The sequence below is a fragment of the Macrobrachium nipponense genome, chromosome 5, assembly GCF_015104395.2.
Source record: "Macrobrachium nipponense isolate FS-2020 chromosome 5, ASM1510439v2, whole genome shotgun sequence".
In the NCBI taxonomy this organism is placed as follows: domain Eukaryota; kingdom Metazoa; phylum Arthropoda; class Malacostraca; order Decapoda; family Palaemonidae; genus Macrobrachium; species Macrobrachium nipponense.
The window spans coordinates 88,872,382-88,897,056 of NC_061107.1; the positions used below are offsets into that span (position 1 = coordinate 88,872,382).

Sequence of the window (24,675 nt, forward strand, 5' to 3'; positions counted from 1 at the left end):
TTTATTTTAAGTTTCTCCTAAACATTACTCTTTTTCACATTTTAGTTCAGTTTTTTTTAAGTTTCTCCTAAACATTACTCTTGTTTCACATTTCAGTTAAGAGTTTTTTTTATCTTAAGTTTCTCCTAAACATTACTCTTTTTCACATTCAAGTTAAGTTTTTTCTCCTATACATTACTTTTTTACATTTTAGTAAGAGTTTTTTAAACTTTCTCCTACATTTTAGTTAAGATTTTTTTTAAGTTTCTCCTAAACATTACTCCTTTTCGCATATTGATTAATTTTTTTCTATTTTAAATTTTCTCTTCAAAGTTATTCATTTGCACACATTAGTTAAAGTTTTTATTTATAAAAGACTTTGGTTTTTAGATTTTTTTTCTTCATCATTACTCTGCTTTTCATATATTGGTTAAACGTTTTGCTTACTTAAAATGTTCTCTCCAACCTTACTCTTGTTCACACATTATTCAAAGGTTTTGGTATTTGCAAGGTTTTGTTTGTTTTATTCTACCTCATTTTTACTCTCTTTTTCACATACTGGTTAAAGGTCCTGGGTTTTTAAAGGTTTTTCTTTTATTAAATTCTCTCATCAGCATTACTATCTCTTTCACATATTGGTTAAAGGTTTTGGTTTTTTAAAGGTTTCATTTTCTATATCCTCCTTAATATTACTTTCTTTACTAACTGGTCAAAGGTTTTGGTGTTTGAAAAGTAATTTTTTTTAGATATTCTCCTTATCATTAGTTTCTTTTTTACTTGTTGGTTAGAGGATTTGGTTCTGAAGGTTACATTTTTAAGATATATTCATCATTACTCTTTTTCACATATTGGTTAAAAAAATTTAGTTTTTGAATTTTTTTTCCTCATTATTTACTCTCTTTTTAACATATAACTCAAAGATTTTAGTTTTAGAAAGGTTATGCTCTTTTCAGCATTACTCTCTTTTTCATTTATTGGTTAAAGTTTTTTGGTTTTTGAAAAGTTTTCCACACATTACATTACTGCATCTTATGAGGAGTATTCAGGATGTCAAATAAAAAACAAAGTATTTCAGCATAAAATTATATTAGTATTTTACACGTATATTATACACACTTTATAACATTTAAAATTTTTGGTAAATAAATAACGATTTCGGCTAACAATATTCCACAATTTTTTTTATCGTCTTACAACCATTGTATTCACTTTTATCCATGAAGGAACATTTATGAAGTCATTCACTCACTGACCAATAGGAAAAAGTCGTCATGATGACGTCACTCGTTCACTGACCAATAAGAAAACAATGTTGTCATTTCATGACGTCACAGAGCACAAGACACCACAATCGATAGAGAACAATGAACACTTAATGGTAAAAGTAGTATAGGTCTTGAACTCAGGATATAGTTCGGCATTCATTCTTAAAGAAAGAGTGAGAGAGAGATACAGAAGAGAGAGAGAGAGAGAGAGAGAGAGAGAGAGAGAGAGAGAGAGAGAGAGAGAGAGAGGACAGATGTTTGAGGCTAACATTATCAACATTGAACACTGATTGTCCCAATAAAACGCTATTGCAAAATTCGCAAAGGTGAGAATAATCTTGATAATGATACATGTGAGTGTACATGTATGGTATTTGCATATACATATACATGTATGATTAAAAAGGATGAGATGGTTATACATGACTAAGCGCGATTCGTGACTTCTATATGAAAATGAGAATGATGATATATGTATATATAATATATCTCTCTGAAAACTGTTTGTGCAGAAGAAAAAAAATTCTATAAAACAATCACTTTCCAGCATACATACCAAGAACAATTATAAACTCTTATTATTTAATACGTCCGTATAAACGCTGAGAATTAGAGAATACTTAAATATACGTACAAGAGAGAGAGAGAGAGAGAGAGAGAGAGAGAGAGAGAGAGAGAGAGAGTTTACCACGCACGCGAGTGTGAGAGATAGACTTAAAAAAAGAAGTGAAGTATATATATTTATATGTATATAGAGAGAAAAAACAAATTTACATTTCTTGGACTTATAATCATTTTTTTTTATCGAACATTCTATACATCGACAGAAATTTGTACACAGAATAAAGGAGCATCAGGAAAAAGGCACAGGCCTATGCTCGTATGACCCCTGGATCTCTTGATCGTGTAAAATATCACATTCGAGATCATTGTAATCCTGATGACCTGACAGTCATGAGGCGACCTTGTATAGAAGTTCCTCGCCTCGGTTCTATTCAGCTAAGCGACCTAAGTAAATTTAGGGAAGAGATTGGCCAGGGGGGCGGCAGTAGGCAACCGCACCTTTTTCAAACGCTCCTCGAAAACTCACAGGCAATCTATTTGAGTCATAAGGCGAATTTGTACCGTTAGTCCAAAGTCGTATAACGAGCGGAGGAATATTTTCTCGACATTTTTCCCAAAATATGTTTCAAGCATTTGACAGACAGTGTTTTAATCATGTTTCAAGCATTGTTACAAATATTTTACAGAACGGGAAACGAAGATCAGTATAACTTAAACATGTTTCAAGCATTTAAAAAATATTCTTAGACATGTTTCAAGCATTGAATGAATAGACATTTTACAAACGAGAAACAAATATAGTTACAACTTAAGCTAAAACGTTAATCATAATAATTATAATAACAAAAATTTTACAAAAGATTTTCCTTCTAGTGACAAAAAATCATAATACAAAAATAAGTTGCGACACTGATGAATTGGATTCAACAGCAATCAAAAATATCTGGGAATAACAGACAAATCAGTTATACATTCAACCTTCAGCAATAGCAAAACAACAATACTTTTTTTAAACTCTCAAATCAAATAAACAAATTCTAGAGAGGAAGATAAAAAATCTAAAAGTAGCCACCTTTTGACGATGACGTGTTGCATTCACCCGAAAAAAGCCTCTTGCACATCTCGAAGCATTCTCATCATTTCTCACACAGAAAAGCAGTTTATCTTAACAGATATCCTAACATGGGTAACATCAGTTCTCATGCATCATCACACAAGTGTCTTACACTTTCAAAAAATATAATAAGAGTATACAAACATCATCATCATCATCATACGCTGCTGTGTCTTTTACTTCATTTCTCAGAAGAAACTAAAAGAAAATCAGCTCCGGCTCGCCACCGACTTTGTGTCACCCTCCACCGACAGAAATTAAGGTCAGGAACCAACGGTCTTACTCCTCTGCATACTTCAAGGACCCTACTGTGACTTGAGAGTATTGATTCTAAGGTAGCAGTTAATAGGTTACAAATCGTGACACGTGCAGCCATGAATTCGAAATAACGACACCTTGTTCGCGGTGACACCTCGTTCGCGGTGACACCTTGTTCGCGGTGAGCGCAGGACTGAATTTGTTTTTCTTTTAGTGTCACAGGTCGTCAGTTGAAATATCCAGTTACATCTGCAGACCGTGACTCCTGACGAGAGCATTAGGAGATGCTAAAAATGGGGACTGAAAATCTATCCAGCAGATGAAAAAATAAAAAGAGAGTGAGAGAGTGAAGAGGAGAGAGAAATATGAGGCAGCCTGTCTTGAAGAGACTGGATTGGAGTACCCAATACCCCAATTTTGAGGGGGAGGTGAATCGGTATTACCGAGGGAGGGAGACAGAGCGAGAAAAGGCATTCAGTTTGACGACTCTGGTATTATCATCTATTTTTTTTCAATAGTTCTCTTTTTATTTCCGGACGTAAAATTCACGTAGAAAAATATAAATAAAAAGTTGACAATACAGATCACAATAAATGACAAACACAAATCACAATGTAACATCACATGGCATTCCAAATATTAGAAAACAACAAGTGAGGAGCACAGCCTGATCAGTGACGTCACTATAGATCGATGACGTCACATCTGATCAGTGACATCACGACTGATCAGTGACATCACGGCTGACCAGTGACGCCATAGCTGATCAATGACTTTTCTTTTTTTCTCGCACGTGAGGGTCAATGCCGCACGTGTTAGGGTGGGGGATATGGAGTGCCAAGTCATTCAAAAACTCCTCCATCCCCCAGGAATGATGGCACTGACGTTCACAAGGTCATTGAGGGAAAAGGGGGTATGGCACGGTGAGTTAACACTGATAATGGCACAAGGACACAGGGTAAGAGGTCAGTGCTCGGTTGGCACCAGGTCAAGGTGGGTCTTCATCATCGCCATCAATACAATCACGATAAAAAAAATACGATTTCCGCGTAAGCCTTCGGGTTTTCTCACAGTATGAGTGTTCCATTTCTTTTCTGCCACCTGCCGGGGATCCGCCCAACACTGCCACACTTTTAACATACAAAAATAGTGGTTATTGGAGAGGCCCAGGCACAGGTCTCGCCCAGGGTTGGCCACGGCAACCCACGGTGGTTATCAGTTATGGGTTAATGAAGTCAAATTAAGAATGGCATCATGGTGTGAGGAGAAAGAAAGGCTGCCGTTGCCTTTAGCCTCCCAGCACAGAGACACACTCTGTCGGGCCTCAGCCATAAAGCTTAGTTAAAGCTTGTAAAAAATGTCTTACTGAAAATGAGGACGAGTCATTCAGGGTGGTTGGAAATTTACACAGTTGTCACCACCACACCCCCTGACCCAATCAGCTGCTGTTGGTGCTGCCCTGATTGCTGCTGCTGCTGCTGCTGCTGTTGCTGCTGAGGCTGCTGAACAGCAGTCTGCTGTAAATGCACTTGCTGCTGCTGTTGTTGTTGATGCTGCTGCTGTTGTTGTTGCTGTTGCTGCTGCTGCTGCTGTTGCTGTTGTTGCTGCTGCTGCTGCTGCTGCTGCGCACTGGTTCCAGCAACTGTAAGGGCTGCTACATTACTACTAGAGCTGCTACTGGAAGGAGGAGGCGCACTAGGGGAACTCCCACTAACTTTTTTGAGCTTCTGTTTGAGGTGAACTTTGGCATGTCTCTTCTTTTCATCAGAGCGAGCAAACTTTCTGGAGCACACGTCGCAACAAAAAGGCTTTTCACCGGTGTGTGTTCTAATGTGCGTTGTGAGATGGTCAGAACGAGAGAAGGATCTCATACATATCCGACACTGGAAGGGTTTCTGACCCGTATGAATCCTGATGTGTCTTGTCAGTTCATCAGATCTGGAAAAACGCCTGTCACAGTTTTCTACGGGACAGGCGTACGGCCTCTCGTGAACGGGGGTTTTGCTTGGCCGGTTGGGATATTTTCTTGGTTTTACTGGCAGCAACTTTAAAGGTAAGGGACTTTGCTGGTATACCTGGGACAATATTTCGTGCCCTTTACTAGTGGACTGATTATATTCGGCTAAAGAGGCAGATTCCTGGTAAAGGGGTTCTTGTTTAGGCACTACCACTCCTGAGGGTCCAGCAACAGGTTCTCCTATAGGGCTACCATAAGTCACTTGGGTTGTGAATTGGCCCACTGGGTATGAGAATTTATTTGTTACACCAGTCACCATGCCTCGATTGAAATCTACCTGAGCAACAACAGTCTGACCAACACCTCCCATCTGCTGCTGTTGCTGTTGCTGCTGCTGCTGCTGCTGCTGCTGTTGTTGTTGTTGTTGCTGCTGCTGCTGCTGTTGCTGTTGCTGTTGCTGTTGCTGCTGCTGAGGCTGTTGTGGCTGTGGCTGAGGGGGCTGGGGTTGTTGGGGCTGGGGCTGTGGCTGGGGCTGTGGTTGAGGCTGTTGTTGTGGCTGTTGTGGTTGTGGCTGGGGTTGTTGTTGCTGTGGAGGTATGGATAATTGTGTTGGTTGCTGTAGCTGTGGCCCAGCAAGGGAACTGGTTGAAACAACTGGAGCAGATGAACATGATGAATAGGTGGGAGGTTGCTTAATTGGCTCAAAAGGCAACAAGAGATCAGGAGGAGACAAAGAAAGTGCAGGCAACCGGTCATCAAAGCCACCAGGGGTTGTAAAACCACCTGAGACAGGAACAGAAGGATCTGGCAATACCTGTTGACTGCTAGTAGTGGGCTGTTGAAGAAATCCCAGGAAAGGGGTGATGAGAGAAGATTTATCATGTGGATTTGGGAAGAGCCAAGCATTGAGCGTGGTAGGAGATGGCGTGGTAACCTGAGGACCCGTAAGACCTGATGGTGTTGCTGTGGTAAATGAACCACGGTACTGCAACTTTTGACCGTCAGCAGTCTGGTTGTCTGCATCAGTCACTCCAGTTGCTGTTGCTGCCGGTGCAGCTGCCTGATGAGGAAACATGGTGCTCTCTACTCCACTTTCACCCGGGGACGCGCAGGGGCTGCCTACTGCCCCGGGCGATGCAAGGCAAGGGCTGCCAACAAGATCGGGTACTTCCTGCTTTACAGTTTCTTGCTGAATTGGAATAGGAGTTACAGAAGGTTGTTGAGTGTGTAGATGAGTCTGCTCCTGGGGAAGATGGTGCAAAGAGGTAGGGGAAGCAGGGTGATGTAACTGGTGCAACTGAGGTTGGTGATGAAGTTGCTCCTGATGGGGATGTAAGGAGGCTGGGGATGCTGGGTTCCCCTCGCTCGCCGGGCTGCGCTGCTCCTCTGCACTCTCCACCGAGGCTACAAGCAAAAAAAAGAAAATGTCATAAATTTCTCTATGTATTGAGTATGAGTGTATTACATTACATATCAAGTCAATTATCTTTATGATTTCATTGAAAACGAATAAGTACATCAATACTATAAGCTGTAAATCTTCTTCGACAGAAAAGTTAAAGCAGCACTGTTGAAACTTTATGTAAGTTATATGCTCATTATAAATAACAAAACTTTTTCAGAAATTAGATGTCTGAAGCAATCATACAGAATTTCGAAGGAAATGAGAGACTGAAGGAAGAGTAGGGAGAGGATTTAGAAGTCATTCAGTGTGAAGACTTATGGGTGGGGGGGACGAGGGTGAATGGGGGCTCATGAAATATGACACATGACAAGGTTATAAATGATAACAACAATTATTGTAAGTGTCATCCTGTCAGTGTGGTATGCCACACGAGCTGCTTTGAGTAAATACTTCGCATAAACAGCTGGAACTATCCTGTGCTAACATTAACTAATAGTTTCCATCTCTCTTGAATACACAGTTGCGAGTTAAACAACAATCTCCTTTCATATGTATTGCACTGGGTCAATGCCTACCAAAATTGTTTGCATCCTGTCCCTTCCTGTCAAACCTACCATGTAGCACCCATACCAACTCTATAATAATGAGTAGCACCGCTTCCTTGGTCTCTGGCCCAGCTGTTGTACCTTTCTCTCTGCGCCCCTCTCGACCCACCTGCCTACCCACCCTAAATGCTCCTAGGAGCATTGTGCCTTCCCTTCCCCTCACCCTTCTTCACGGTCCCTCCCCTCACCCCTCAAATCCCTCTGAAGGTCTGCCACCTGATAGACACTAACAACCCTCTGTCGTTTCATTTCCTAAGGAAGCCATGTGTAGTGTCTGTTTATGCGCGTGTGTGAGTGCAAGCGTCTGTGTATGTGTGTGTGTGTGTGTACGTCTGCTCTGCCGAGGATCTCTATTCTCTTGAGCATTTTGTAATGTGTTTAGTGCTCATGCTCCGTGTCACCCTCAGGGCGGCTTGCTCCCTGACGATCTCGGTGTGTGGTGGAAACGTGTGATTATCCTGTTGTTCACAACCATATTTTATTACCATTTTCAATTGGATTAACCAGTCCACGTGTTGGGAGAGGGGGAGAGAGAGAGGGAGATAGCATAGAAGCTCACTTTCCTTTCTGCGCCTTATGTATTCAGCCTTACGAGCTCTCATCCTTCGTCATCTCCTCTCCCCTCGTGTCTCTGTTCCATAACTCGGCCCTGGCCTTTGGACCACGATGACCTCAGCTCTCCCTCAGGGTGAACTGAAGGAGAGTTATTCTCTCTCTCTCTCTCTCTCTCTCTCTCTCTCTCTCTCTCTCTCTCCAAGACGATGGCAAAAATGAAATGTAACTCAAGTAATGCGAATTCAAGCGGCTGCCATGGGGGACACAGCTACCCTCATCGTGCACATTTTCAGCCTCACTGAACCCCATAGTTGTATCTAGAACTGTCTGGCATGACTTCCGGAGAACATGGAATACGGCCCCCCCCCACCCCCCGCCTCTTCCTCCAATCCTCCAACCAACCTCCCCTTTCCATCTTAAAGTTACAAATTCCTCCAAATAAAACTTATTTCTCTAGAACGGTTTGATAATGCATGCAACTTAGAAGAGGTCTAAATAAGCATAAATATTTTTGGACGAAAAAAAGTCCTCATAAATACAATTACAGCTTTCATAATGAATGTCTCCTTGAACTTTGTCTTAAATTCAGTGATGGAACAACGCTGAGGAAGATATGAGTCCTTAGAGTCATCCTCAGTTCATAGACAGCAAACAGGAAGTCTACTTTAAGCTCTCTCTCTCTCTCATTCTCTCTCTCTCACCCATATACCTCTTCCTCCTCTCCCTCCTCCACTTGCAGTATGTTCTCACTTTTGATTAAGTAAGAGGCGCTTCCTCTCACCTCCCACCCTCTTCCTAAAACCCCCATCTCTAATGCAGTTTTTTTTTTTTTTTTTTTTTTTTAAATAGGTCCAGCCAGCCACTACTGACTGACCTTCTGCTCTCCTGTCACGTGCCTCAAGTTGGTGAATGAAACGAACGAATCGTGGTCATTCAGTGTTCCGTGACAATAATATAATGGTCGTTTGTCCACTGAGATTGCGGTCCCTTTCTCTCTCTCTCTCTCTCTCTCTCTCTCTCTCTCTCTCTCTCTCTCTCTCTCTCTCCCCTTCTTTTTTTACGAGACAAAAATAAGCGGTACTTTAGTCATCGTAGGTCGAAAATCCTTGGCAGGGCTTTGGAACTGTAGGTTCTATACCGTAACATGCCTAGAGACGCACCCACTACTTAGAGGAGTCATTGAAAAGTACGCGACCCATAGTAAATAAAAGTACTCGCGAAGGACTTCAGAAGAGAGAGGCAACAACGCCCCCAGCATCTTCGGTATTTGACGTTTCAAGCTAAAAGCGTCTGCGTCCTTATTAACGACTCGCGAGAACTCACACCCACAAAAAATCTCCCCCCCAAAAATGACTAGACAAATTTCGAAGAAGAGAAGACGTTTAGAAATAAAGTGCTTACGAAAAGTACAAAATGTCAAAAGCACGCAAATAACAGTGCCAACACCGGGCGATTTACATAAAGTGACCCTGGGTTGCAATTCAGCGTTGCCCTAAGTCGCATGTTTTTGAACCTTTGCAAGCAACTGAATGCGTTTCGCCGGCGTAATCTGGCAACTGAGACATGTTATTTGCCCTACCGCTAAGAAAAAAAAAATGGATTAAGTGGAGACGCACTTTGCCTTCCCGGTGTCTGCAAAACACTCTAAATACTCAAATGTTCTTCTGCAGGATGGTGACGGTGCTAAAATGCCTGAAATGTCCTTTCCTTCCATTGACAGAATGCCGCGACATTTCCAACAATTTCTCTCGCAATCGCCGCTTTGCTCCTGACCAAGGACACCCAGGACAGCGTTACTTAAACATGCAAAACAGGAGCGAGTGATGGACCCAAGTACATGTGCATGAGATTCTATGTACACTGAGTAAGATTAAAGGCGGGAATGAGCTAATAGCAATATTACATTTCACGTCAGATATGACAAAATGCTAAAAAAAAAAAATTTCCTATTAAGTAATATATAAAAAAAAATACCCAAAAATATTTCTACTCGTAAAGACCAAGATCAATAAACCTTACCATACGATGCAACACGCGCATCGAATAAGATCACAATACCTCTATATGCAATAAAATTAAAACTAAAACTAATAAGTCCCACGGCCGTCTTTGATTCAAGATCGTGATAGAAAATTAACGATTAGGCTTCGTGGAGTATCGTCATCATTTAAAGGCAATCTTCAAAATCACTGCAGCTATTTCTATTTATGCTTATGGATGAATCTTGCGGGGAATATATATATATATATATATATATATATTTATATATATATAATATATATATATATATATATATATATATTATATATATATGTTTATGTATATAAAGGCGCTCCCAGTACCTAAGCACTATAAAGACAGGGCGCTGTGAGGAGACTAAGTAATAGAGCTCCTCCTTTCCATGTACACAAGTCCGACATTCCCCAAAACCTTGGCACACCAGCTAGCCGCCCTACCGACAATTGTCTCACTTGATCTTGAACTGCTTTGCTGTATTACAGCAACTTTTTTTTTCCCCCGAGACGTTCGTAATTGGAAAAATCCCGCCGGCAGGAGAACAGGAAGGGGTGAATTATCTAAAGCAATGAGCGCCCCGTTTTCGTAAGAACGCCCAGCTGGAATAGGATAATGTCGAGGTGCATTACGGATACTCTCCCCAGACCTATCATCACGAGTCACCGGGTAATATAGACTCTTGGTGGCGTTCTTGAAGTTCCTCAGTTACAGACATTTCCTGCTGAAAGCAACTTCCAGACATTGGTGCCACTTAATTCCGACGTGCAGCGAGAGTGTTATGGACACAGACTATGGAGGGGAGGAAGGAAGTCAGTTTCATCTCTTAATTAGGTTTGTATCTGCAACTCTGGTAAACTCCAAAACTTCATCAAAGTCTACTTTCCTATTAGAGTAACGCGAAACCGAGAACTATAAACGATAACTAGAAATAGACCGACAAAGATAAACCGAAAAATGACAACAAATATTGAAAAATAAATATACGAGTTGTATAAGGAGTCGGGGAGCCAGTCGCTCAGAATCAAGCTAGCAGCTCGAATGGGATGAGTATTACAAGGGTATAATGGCTCATTCCGACCTATTAGAGGAGCAATAAATTTTCCACGTCGACCTCACCTCTTTGGATGGCCGACCGCACCAATGCCCTGTCTGCTAATACCATTCACACTTTCGCTATAGTAGATTACCATCAACCGTGCATTTGATGTCTAGGCCAGTCCCTTACGACGCTCCTGATTGGCTGTTGATAAGCCAATCACAGGGCTGGAAACTCTCAGTCTCTCGAGAGAGTTCACATTTGCAGGATATATCTTTCAAAAGTATCCCCCACGAGAGGTGGACCATACATCCTGCCTTTGTGAACTCTCGAGAGAGACTGAGAGTTTCCAGCCCAGTGATTGGCTTATCAACAGCCAATCAGGAGCGTCGTAAGGGACTGACCTAGACATCAAATGCACGGCTGATGTGAATCTACTATAGTCGCTCATACGTAGGCAATGGACTTACGCATTCCTTCGCGAGTACTACACTCCTTTTCACAGGCAAGTACTATTCGTAATATTTAAAAGGAAAAGGAAGGATTGCTATTGCAACCATATACACGTTGTCTCTGCTTTTGCAATCAGACGCGCGAGCTTCTTTCCACGTTATTTTTGCAACCCCCCACCCTCCACCAGTCTTAGCCATTCAAGAACGCTTGTACAATGAAAATATTACTTTGTCCCCAGGTTTTTCTTCAGTGTCATCATGTTCACGCATGAGAGAGAGAGAGAGAGAGAGAGAGAGAGAGAGAGAGAACAAAATATCTGTAGGATGATGTATTACTTTGCCAGCTTTATTTTCTCTCTCTTAAGTGTTGTGACGTTTTATCCTCGTGTGTGCGCGTGCATGTACGGGCAGGAGAGAGAGAGAGAGAGAGAGAGAGAGATTTCAGTAGGATGATAATATTAGTTGGCCACCAGTTGTTTTTCCCTCATGTGTTGTGACGTTTTATCCTCGCGTGTGCGTGTGCATGTGCGTGCAGAAGATTAGAGAGAGAGAGAGAGAGAGAGAGAGAGAGAGAGAGAGAGAGAGATTTCAAAAACAATTATGAAATTCACACTTGCTGAAGGAGGGTTGGCGATTTGGGAGTTAGAAGGTGAGGGTGAGGGCTTTTGGGGAGGAGGAGGAGGAGGAGGAGGAGGAGGGGAAGGAAGGATGCATATCGTCTCAGCTTTAATAAAAGACTAAAAATAGTCAAGAGTGGACCATGGAGGGCATTAGCATAGGGTAGGGGACGAAGGGGGGAGACGGGGGTGGGCACTCAATGCTCACTCAACCAGCCACGCAGAAGATCTCCTGATATCGACAGGTGATATTGAACCTTTTGCACTGAGGTATTAAAGCTAATATTGGCTTACGTTAAAAAACATATTTTCGGGCGATTTTATTTTTCCTCTCTCTCTCTCTCTCTCTCTCTCTCTCTCTCTCTCTCTCTCTCTCTCTCAAGTAAGACTAATTCGAAATTATGAGATTAAGTATGATTTTTCTTTAAATTCACATGTGATATACATTAAATAATTACCACAATCATTTCTCAAGCCCCACAATGTCTTTGTTTACTCAAATTAAATGGCTAATCGTTATTTTCTTCCATTTTTCTTCCGTCTTTAATTTCTGCTAAATTTCTTGCTTTTTATTTTATTTTTTATGTGAGTGTTGTTCTATCAAACAAGAGCCTCTCAACTCAGATTCTTAAATACTCCCATACCTTAATGGTATAATATTGATGCACAAATTATATTTACCATTCATGCGCCATCTTATCCTCTGCCATTCTACGGTACGGTCTCCCAACAACATAGTACATCTACGCAATGTAGATACTACTGCGTACCGTACATATGAATGAATAAACTTACGCCAGGGGATAATCCGGAACAGGAAAAAAATAAATAAAACGTAATGGCATTTCATTCGGTCTCTTCTTCAATAAGGATCTACTATTTTTTTCTTTTTGTTTTTACGCGCGGGATAATACTTATCCTTGAATAACATACGCCTCAGCATACGCAGCGGAACCGCTCCGACCAACCGGTTGCAAGTGACATTTGAATTTCTTCCAAGGGCACAAACAAATGCCAAGATGACCCGGATGTGAGCAAGGCATGAATGAGATCGTCCGAAACCCTTGACGCAGAGCCGGCCCCAGCCCCAGCGTCAACGTGACCTGATCGATAAAACGGTAAGGATGTGCAGCGAAATCGGACAGCTCTCTGCTTCGACTGCTGTACGAGTACCTCCTCCTCGAGGTATTTGCTCGCGCCCTTGTGTTTCCGTAGCTAGTTTTATAGCGCCGAAGGGCTTCGTTATCGCCCTTCATTTTTCGGAAGGCAGCACCGAAGTCGGAGTTCGAATCAGGAAGACGAAGGCGCTAAGAAGGGGGCTCGAGTGACACGAGAGACTAGGAGAGCAGAGCTAGTGACGTCATCATCCAGATGACGAACTCATTACATGTCGAGAAAGAAACGGACGGGGGGAGAGAGAGAGAGAGAGAGAGAGAGAGAGAGAGAGAGAGAGAGAGAGAGATTGGACTCTACACTCGGATCTCCCTATTGTTTCTTGCGTTTCGTTTTCGTTTGCGGAACCACTTGGTATTAATTCCATACCATCCGTTACGTATTTCATTTGTTGCCCTTTTTTCTCAAATTTTAGTCTAAATTAACAAGAAGATTAATCAGAAATTACATGATATGATGCATTACAGTGTGAACCCTCTCTCTCTCTCTCTCTCTCTCTCTCTCTCTCTCTCTCTCTCTCTCTCTCTCTCTATTTAGCCCGCAATATCTCCTTCTTAATTAAATGTTCAGATAATTGAACTCATTTATCTGTAATCTACTGCATTATTGCAAAAATTATATTATAAACAGATAGCTTTTTATTGCCGTTACTCTGCTGCATATTATGATAACAATTATTTAGTGTTAACACATTGAATTCCGGGGTTGTTAGTAATAATAATAAGGCATTAGTATGCACACACACACGCACTCAAAATCACGCAGAGAGAGAGAGAGAGAGAGAGAGAGAGAGAGAGAGAGAGAGTAGATCCTTCCTCCTTTCCTTCCTCCCTCCAGAGAGAGAGAGAGAGAGAGAGAGAGAGAGAGTAAAATCGATTATCGAAGCTTTCGGACGCATTTTTTTGCTTCGATTCATTCACAGAACAATTCTTGCCTAAAACGAACAAATTTGCCTTGAACAATCACATTAACGAACACATACACATACAAACACACACACACACGCACATACAAACAAGCAGTCAACCAGACAAGTGTGTGGAACGCGATATCCAGACTACGGATCTCTTGTCATGACGTCATGAAGAACCAGCTGTTAATGTTGGACCATCTGTCCTGGGACGTTTACGGCCTCAGAACATGGCCAGCTCGCTCATATATATACATACACATTCCTTTCTCTGTCTCTGTCTCTCTCTCTCTCTCTTTCTCACTACACACACACACACACACACACACACACACACACACACACACACATATATATATATATTATATATATATATGATATATATATATATATATATATAATATATATATTATATATATTATATCTATATCTACATATGTGTGTGTATTTTTGGATTATATATATATATTATATCCTATAATAATATATATAATTATATATATTATTTATTACATGTGTGTGTGTGTATTTTTGGATTATATATATAATCCAAAAATACACTCACACATATACATACATATATACGTATATTTATATATACATATATATCTATGTGAATGTGTGTTTGTGTGTTTTGGGATTAATTTGCTTGCCCCATAACCGCCCCCCGCCCCCCGCTGCCCATTGCCCAACAAATGTTTAAGGGCTTATGAGCCGCCGACAAGTGGCATTTTTTAGCGCTTACCTATCCAGATATTGACCAGACCCAAAATGGTCTCACTGCTGTTCAAAATGCAAGAATCTTGTCTGGCAAAGTCAATAAAGAAACATCAAAACAAATACATTAGGGAACTTTCGTGATTTATGTGTAAAGTAATAATTTACCAATGAAATGTTAGAGTCAGTTAAGTAGCAATAATGTCCGTAACATACCCCCGAAAAGTAGAGTCAGTTAAGTAGCAATAATGTCCGTAATATATCCTTTAAAAGTAGAGTCAGTTAAGTAGCAATAATGACCGTAATATATCCCTGAAAAGTAGAGTCAGTTAAGTAGCAATAATGTCCGTAATATATCCCTTAAAAGTAGAGTCAGTTAAGTAGCAATAATGTCCGTAATATATCCTTTAAAAGTAGTCAGTTAAGTAGCAATAATGACCGTAATATATCCCTGAAAAGTAGAGTCAGTTAAGTAGCAATAATGTACGTAATATATCCCTTAAAAGTAGAGTCAGTTAAGTAGCAATAATGTCCGTAATACAGCCCTGAAAAGTACAGTCAGTTAAGTAGCAATAACGTTCGTAATATACCCCCACAACTTGAAGAATCAATGCGAGCAGAGTCGCCCCGCCGAGCGACTGTGGCGAGGGGGGAAACTCTACGGAATTCATCTTCTATTTTCAACTACCCTTCTCTTGCTAGACATATTTCGGGAGGGACCGTGGCCACGGGAATAGCGCCATGCATCTAACAACAGGTACATAATTATTGCCATTTGCCACCGATGTGGTTTATGACATCGAATGACGTCAGCGGAATGGTTCGTGTGTACTCTATTGATCAGACTATGTCTCCGGCGTGCGTCATTTAAGAGCGTTCGTGCATATTTTTGTCCGCCTTGACGAGCAGTCCTCTTCATACATTAATGGTGTGACGTCACGCAGTGGCGTGCACCGCCTTCCCTCTCCCTTCCCCGGGCCCCCTTCCCCAGCTCCCATCCCCACCCCCACCCCCGTCCACCCTTTCATTCCGTCAAAAAGGAGGAAGGACTCGGGCGTCTTTAACGGAATTAAAATCCAGGTAAAAATAAGCCGTCCCGCTCGAGGTATTGTTTCTTTATTTATTTATATATATATATATATATATATATATATATATATATATATATATATATATATATTGTATGTATATATACTATATATATATGTGTGTATATATATGTATATATATAAATAACTGGTTATTAAGTATATTTATGTTATCATATTTGTTATAGAAATAAAAATACAAGGAATGTGTTTAGCAAAGAACATTAACAAATAGCTGAAACCAACTATCGAACGAAATATGAAAAATTTCCAGAGTTATGAAATAAATCCTGTAAATGTATGTATGTATGCACACACTATTTCATAGCTCTTGATAATTCCATTCGATTGTTGGTTTCACACACACACACACACACACGCACACACACAGATATATATATATATATATATATATATATATATATATATATATATATATATATATATATACCTCCTGTGTGTGTATGTACATGTACATGTATGTGTTTGTTTGACGATACATTTTCATATAAAACTTCCAACATATTACCACAACTGCTGACCTTCCAGAAAGAAAAAACAAACAAAAAACCTAACCTTGAATAATGACAGAAAGTAAAACGAAGGTTGAGAAAACGACATTTAGTCCAAAAAGGAAGCCGCGAAAACAGAGAACGTCAAAACAACTAAGGAACTACAACATCATCATCACAACACCAACAACAATACAACAACCGAGAGGGTAACCAGCGAAGCCATTATCCCAGTACGCCGAGGAGACGAAAGAAATAAAATGAATGAGATGGAATGAAAAGGAGATAGAGGAGAGAGACAGAGAAAGAGAAAGAGAGAGAGGAGGGATTTTTAAAGGTGTCAGGTCCAAAGGCCATGAATGGACTAACCCAGGGATAACGACTGCGCAGACGCCGCAGAGAGAGAGAGAGAGAGAGAGAGAGAGAGAGTGCAGGCGGGGGAGGGAGGGGGAGGAAGAGAAAGAACACTAACAGACAAACGCACACACACACAACATTGCTGGTCGATACATCTCCCCAGTTACTTAGTCTCGATGCGCTTTTCGCTTTTTCCTTCTTTATTTATTTTCTTCTACTTTCCTCGTGTTTATTCTGAGAGAGTTCCGTTGTGTTCTTGCTTCCTTTCTATCCCTTCCCTCTATGTGTGTGTGTGTCTGTTTCTGTTTGTCTCTTTCATCTCCATCTCTCTCTTTCTTTCTCTGTCTCCTTTATCTCCCTACTCTCTCTCTCTTTCTCTCTGTCCTATTTTGTACCTCACCCACAATTCCCAGCCTGCTCTCTTAAAGCTGAGCTCTCCGCCGGTATCTTCATTCAGTCTCCCTCACACCCAAAAATTTACGGGCTCATCCAGGAGCAAATGCCCCTCCTGACATAAGGCCTACTAAATCAACAACTACAAAATAAAATGCAAAACGACAAAAATTACCAAAAAAAAAAAAAAAAAAAAAAAAACAATAGTTTGCCTCGTTAGAAATAAACACTGCATTTTTCAGCATTTTTTCTTTATTGTTTTACTTGCTTAGTTTTCATTATGATGTTCTGCTGTCGTTCCCCAGGTCGTGATGTTATCACCCTTAGCGATCTCGCCTCCAATGAAGAGACTCGAGTAGCGTTGCTTTCCTTGTGCCAATTGATGTCCTTCAAGTGATAGCTTCGTGTATGAAATGTCATTGCTTTGTCAACGTTTCTCCTTACCTCTCTCTCTCTCTCTCTTCTCTCTCTCTCTCTTCTCTCGTCACTCCTCATTTCCGTCCACCCAGTGTGAGCTAAAGAATGAGATCGTGGCAGCCGCCAGCAATGAATGAATCTGCTGACAGGTGGATAAATGAGAAGGGTATATGGTGTCATTGTGTTTGTAAGTCGGTGTGTGTATGTATGTATTTATGAGAGAGAGAGGGGGGGGGGCGAGTTTGTAAGACGTACCACCTTGAAATAGATACATTAAATTCTAGTATTTATCAAGATACAGAAGGAAATATCAATGTAAGCAGAGAGAGAGAGAGAGAGAGGAGTCTGTAAGACGTGCTACCATGAAATAATTATATTAACCGCTAGTATCAAGTAAGATGAGATGCAGACTGAAATGTTAATGCAAGCAGTGAGAGAGAGAGAGAGAGAGAGAGAGAGAGAGAGAAAGAGGCCCGAACCGCTAGCCCATTTCACAACCGTATATTCCAGCGGAAACGTTCAATTGCGTAAACGCATCGCGCGAATAAAAACCTTATGCGGTAAGACGACCTCCGTACGGCCATGCAAGACGTCAGCTGACAATGTCGGCGATCTTTCTATAAAGGAAAAGGAATCTATCTATTTATTAACTTCCAAAGAGGCGAATATCTAGTGCGCCATGTTACTTGTACCGTCAAAGGAGAGTTCGTCTGAGAGTGATAGACTTTTTAACGTACGTGCACCAGCGGTGGTCTCCAAAGTGTGCCACAAGCGTGTATGTGTGTGTGTGTGTGTGTGTGTGTGTGTGTGTTCGTGTGTACGTGCTTGCAGGTGGATGTGTAGGTGTCAAAGGATGGAGGAAGACACTGATATTAGCTGCCAGGGCCACAATGCATTAATATCCTAACTCCTACCACTTCTCTCTCTCTCTCTCTCTCTCTCTCTCTCTCTCTCTCAAATCCATATACGCACAGTCTTTCTTAAATGTCATGTGGTACTCGACTTTTCCCATGTACGGATTACATCAACCTACGCCACTCTTGTTTTTGTTTATCTTCCCAACCACAAAAAAAAAAAAAAAAAAAAAAAAAAAACGTTGAAGAGCAGATTTAACGAAACTAATTAAAGGGAGACGGGAGGAGGGGAAAGGAAGGGGTGATGGGGTGAATGGGTTGGTGGTTGGGTGGGGTTTGAGGGTGCTGGAATAGCAGCATTTAAATGAATGACGCCGATGACCTTGAAGAGGTCAAATGCTATCGCTCCGCTCTGCTTTCCCGAACTCGTTTTCTTTGACCCCGTGACGAGGGGGTCGCCGCTTACTCCGGCTGTCTGTCTGGATATGCAGTGATTATATGCAGGAAAATTAGACGCATGCAAATGGCATTTACTCTCTCTCTCTCTCTCTCTCTCTCTCTCTCTCTCTCTCATGATTGCAAGTTATGCATGGTATGATGCCAACGGTGAGGATAACTAAATATTATTTCCTAAACCCAGCTGTAACTGGACAGAAGCCTTAATCACGTGACTCGAAGGTCATCACGATGACCGGCTTTATGATCACACACACACACAGACACACACACACTGCCATCGCAGCTACCAACTCAAACGGTCTCACTGTGAATGAATACGATGAATTTCATTGACGCTCGCACCTCCCGACATTTTCTACTTTTCTCTCTCTCTCTCCAAAGACCCACAGCTGTAGCACTGCCAGCGGATGCGATGACATTAGGCCAATGGAACTCACTTCATCTTCCAGGTAGGGAGGGGACGGAAGTGACCTCCTCAGAGGAGCAGAAGCGACGGCGACGATGACCTCTCTCCCTCATACCAAAGAACCAAGGTCTAGAGCTTGGAAGAATCGGACGAGGTCAGAAGGAAGTTGACGAGTGAACCGGTGGGGTGATTATAACGGCAGATGTAACAGGTGACAGACACAGATGCTACGACCCGACTGAGCAGGAAGAAATAAAACAAACGTACAAGTACAAGCAGGACATAACTCCACTGCCGGCTACCGGCCGAACAGGTGTCTGGTCCTCGCTGCACACCTGCATAACGCCACAAAAAAAAAAAAAAAAAAAAAAAAAACAGGTGTTGTGAGGAAATGGGGTATTGGACGGAGGAGCCAGTGGGGGGCGTGGCGGAAGTGGGAGGGAGAATTATTTGGGGGATTGATAAAGGAGACGAGGAGGAGGAGGGGGAGGGAAGGAGGAAGAGGAGAATGAGCGAGAATGGAGGGAATAGGAACACAAAAGACTTTGACGAATGCGCAAATCGGGCCAATAAGTCGCGGACATCACACTTGAGATCTCCAATTTACAACGATGAGCGGCAGGATGTTGTGGATACAGGAGAAAGTTAAAAACATAGGGAAGAAGAAGAAGAAGATGAGGGATCGAGAGAGAAAGAAAAAAAGAGACAGAGCTGGTAGAGAGAGAGAGAGAGACAGAGAGACAGAGAGAGAGAGTGATGAACTCTGAACGACCAGGGAAAGAAACATAGAAGACGCTTAAAAGAAAAAAATACTCATCAACCCATGCCAACTACACTTTAATAACACCTGCTTAGGTCAAACACACCTGCACAGCTGGTACACTCAAGGTTACATCAAACCTATTCACTAGAACGGAAATGGACGGTGCACAAATTCATTGAAGGTATTGTCTCTGTATGCTGGACAAGATGGGTTCTTTCCGCGTATTTTATATGTGGGGGGGTGCGTTCATGAATTTCTGTGCGGTAAGAGAGAGAGAGAGAGAGAGAGAGCGAGAGAGAGAGAGAAAGAGAGAGAGAGAGAAAGAGAGAGAGAGAGAGAGAATCTATAAACTGGTACTTGATCACTTTTTTTTGAGTCGAATATCCCCACAATAAAAATTTTCTCTTCCCAAATTGCTAGTGTGACAGATGCGCCTACAGATTCTCTCTCTCTCTCTCTCTCTCTCTCTCTCTCTCTCTCTCTCTCTCTCTCTCTCTCTCTCTCTTCATTCATCTGTGACGTCAATACCGCATCTCCCACCTCTGCCCCGGGGCCCCATCCATCCCTGTCAGAAACCATTCATTCACACGTAGTTTTCGCGCTTTCCATCTATCCATGTCTGTAGAAACACATGTTCCACAGAACAGCTGTTGGCACATGCGCCACCGGATGTGATAGAAACACTTGCCCCTCTGCACACACACACACACACACACACACACACACACACACACAGACACTGATGCTCTTCACGAAAAGAATCATAGCAACATTTCCCACACATAAATACATATATACACATATATATATAATACACACATATATATATATATATATATGTGTGTGTGTGTGTGTGTGTGTGTGTGTGTGTGTGATTGTACCACGTGAGAGAGAGAGAGAGAGAGAGAGATTATTCACAGCACCAGCAATGCAGAGCAGAAGCTCACCATTAGGCAGACCCCCTTGTAAATGAATGATGACGTAGGTTTATATATTTTCAGCAATCATTAGAGTTAGAGAGAGAGCTGATGACAACACGTAGGATAATAAGCTTCATTATTCCATCAAGTTCTCTCCCGAAGAGCAGCGGCGCAAAACAAGTTTTTATTCTCTGTTAGTCTCCATTAGAAATGGGCTACGCTCCGATGCTCCGCTCTCCTCTGATAGCTACTACTGTCATTATTGCCTCATCGCTAATGACCTTCGTTAGGAACAGCCTCAAAGGATATCCGTCACTCAAGTGACAAGATTAGGTTTTTATTTTTTATTTTTGTGTGTGTGTGTGTAGATTAAGATGTAGCTTAACGCCCTGCACCTTTGCTTGTCCCCAAGTACCAGAATTTGCACGCATAAAGTTATAGTACGTATATATATATATATATATATATATATATATATATATATAATATATATATATATATATATATATAATATATATGTGTGTGTTGTGGTGTGTGTATGTATGTACTATGTATGTATGCATGTATGTAGTATGTATACATATATTATTTATTTATATATATGTGTGTGTGTGTGTCTTTGATATACACATACACATACATACAATACATATGCAAAATCATCTTTAATCAGGAGCAAAAAAAAAAAATCGGTAAAAACATACAGCACTCAAGTCAGTTGTATTATCCAATGGAGAAAATGACGACCCAAGTACGAAATAACGGCCATCTAGCTCTTGCCAGACCTGAAAGACTATTGTATAATATTAACGATAACAATCATTCTAAAGACGAGCGTCATCCCATTCCTCTCACGATTGGCGCGATGGGCACAGGAGAAGTCAACAAGTAAACAAAAATATGACGAACACGTGTATTTTGATATTCCCTGTTGCCGTGTACAGTCTTTGGCCTCATTCATAGCTTATGCGTGTTCGTGGTTGATCAGTCTTCATGGGGCGTGTTTCTGACTCTCTCTCTCTCTCTCTCTCTCTCTGGAGTTTCGTGAGGGCATAATTATGAGGTTCTTTCACTTACAGAACACTTGGCCTTATGACGCTCTTTTTGTCGAAGTAACAGAACCTCTCTCAGTGACCTTGGCAGTGAAGATGTTCAGATTAATAATCTATACAAAGTATCAAATCCCTCTCGCTCTCTCTCCGCTCTCTCTATCTCTTCTATACACACACATGCTCACATTGTATGTATATATATATATATATATATATATATATATATATATATATATATATATATATTATATATATGTATATATGTATATATATATATATATATATATATACATTTGTATATAATATGCGTACACATACATACATTTTTTTATATATGTATATACTATATGTGTGTGTATGTGCGTACTTCATCGTTTCCGCTGCATGTGTAGACTTCAAGGTTATGTATCGAGGTTCACTGACATACGTCAATGAAATTGGCGTAAACGCTGCCTGGAATCTATCGCCATTACCGTCATAATCACGAGGTGAATTCTGTTCTCAGAGGTTCGCTGAATGGACGATAATCCGCTGACGTTTTCGAGAGCGAATAGCAGGCAAGGAGGTTTTCATTCGTTGAAACGTGTATTCGACGCTAATAAACTCCCCAATCTTGCTCTTACGCCCTCGCACATACGTAAACAAACAACAACATGAATTATACACACTCACACACAGACACATACCCACACAATATAATGGCCACCCCCCAAAAAAACTCAAATTGGTTAACTAAAAACCAAATCAAGAATCAACAATTGCTAACCCCTTGCCAAGGTCGACCACAACTTGCGGGAATTGTATCACATTAGAGAGAGAGAGAGAGAGAGAGAGAGAGAGAGATAGTCGGGGAGAGAGAGAGAGAGAGAGAGAGAGAGAGAGAAGTCGACCATAACTTGGAAGAACTGTATCACATGAGAGAGGGTCAACCATAACTTGGAGGAACTGTATCACATGAGAGAGAGAGAGAGTGAGAGAGAGAGAGAGAGAGAGAGAGAGAAGGTCGACCATAACTTGGACGAATGTTTCATATCTGAGAGAGAGATAGAGAGAGAGATTGATCGTAGGGATGGGAAGATTGGATTGGAATTCGAGATGGAATCTGAGAGACGATAAAGTGAGAAACATTTTAACTTTTAACGAGACCTTTAAGGAAAGGGAATATCTACTCTCGCTTCGTCGCTTTATTAATCTTGCATTTCGAGGGCGGTGGTAGCAGCAGTAGCCTTAATAGCAACAACGGCAGTAGCAGTAGCGATAGTTGTAGCGGTGACGGCATGTCGTATTAATAGTAAGAGTAGCAACAGAGATAAAAAGAGAAGGAACAAGTCGTATGCACGAGCCAGGATTATCGTTGAACAGTTTATGTTTTAGGACACGAGAGAGAGAGAGAGAGAGAGAGAGAGAGAGAGAGAGAGAGAATCGTTTCATAAGACGGGAAGCTGATAAACAACATGAGTCTAAGGAAAAGTAAGATGGTGACGTCACATACACTGTCTGGTAAGGATGCTGGGCAAATGCCAAGAATCGAGAGAACGCACGCACACCACTCATTGCCAGATGTTGCCCACCGACACCCTCTTTTACTCACTTTATAATTAAACACCATCCTTTCCACAGATGGGTCTGTCCCCGAAAGGTAAGCCTACTACTAAAGGAATGACTACGCTACATCTCCGAACCACAAAACCCGGCAAGGGACATAAACAATGCAGAAAACAAGGAGTTGAACGCGTGTGATGAGCAGGCAACCGCAAACACTACGTCACCCTACGTCATATGACGGCATCGCCCAAAATGGAAATCAACGTCACATTACGTTTTCTACTCCATTACCTGGGCAGACGACGTGATGAATGCTAATAAAGTGACGTAGCGGGTATGAAGGCGGACCGGTTTTGAGAGTCCTTCCTTTCTTGTCCATACCCAAATACCCTCTCTCCCTCCAGATGAGCTGACCCATCCATATCTACTGCCCACATGCTGTGTTATCTTGTATGTGTGTGTGTGCGTGTGCGCGCTCAATGTTTTTGCTATTGTACTTGTTGCAGGACCTGTTTTCCCATCGTTGGACCGTGTCGTGTGGTCTCTTTGCATCTTGGTTTTGTTGTTGTTGCTAATGCTTGCAGGGCACTAGGTTGCCAGAGGTTCTTTGCTTGTTTGTTGCATGGTTGCGCCTTGGTGTCTTGCATAACTGGTCTTCTTCAGGAAGAATTTCTGCAACTTTGCTTGTTTGTTTAACTGTTAGTTCGTTACAGTTAAGCGTTGCTGTGCATTTCCTGACATTCTTGTGATTGCGAGAGGACAAAGGTGAATATAAAAGGCCTTTGAATGTTATGGTGAATACGCTTACAAGAAGAGGAGGATGTTATGTTTTCTGTAACCTTGACCAGCGTCACAAGTAAAAATATTGAAGGAATAAAGATAGTTAATCCTCAGTATCCTTGGACCTTACTTGACTCTTTCACTGGTGTGCATTTCGAGCAACATCAAATTAAGCACCACTGAAAGGACATTCGTGCATACTTCCAATCGACAGTGGAGGCATCAAAACACAAAAGGTAGCGACATTTCAACGATGCAAACTCCAATCCGAACACTTTGCTCATTTCGTCTGCATTATTAGGCCCTGATGCAGGTGATGCCTGTTGTCCCTACAAGTTTCTACATTAGAATTAACCAGATGGAGGAATGTTCAAGGTCACTTTTACAAGAAGAAGTTGGCTGAAACGGTTAGAGACTAAATTTCATGGTCGAGGATGCATAGTACTTGCACATTGCATAAAAAATGCTGCATTAGAAGTTGTGCATTACATTGACTCTTTCATTCC

General features: G+C 41.4%; 1 protein-coding gene across 2 annotated transcripts in view; it reads right to left on the reverse strand.

Moving 5' to 3' along the window:
- Nucleotides 1-1,046: 1,046 nt before the first annotated feature.
- Nucleotides 1,047-24,675, reverse strand: part of LOC135215485 (uncharacterized) — a 94,900-nt gene continuing 71,271 nt past the window's right edge. For both annotated transcript variants that reach the window (XM_064250243.1, XM_064250242.1), the window contains exon 2: nt 1,047-6,541. In XM_064250243.1, coding sequence (XP_064106313.1) covers nt 4,584-6,541 — 1,958 coding nt within the window. In that variant the 3' untranslated portion in view covers nt 1,047-4,583. The remainder of the gene's footprint in view (nt 6,542-24,675) is intronic.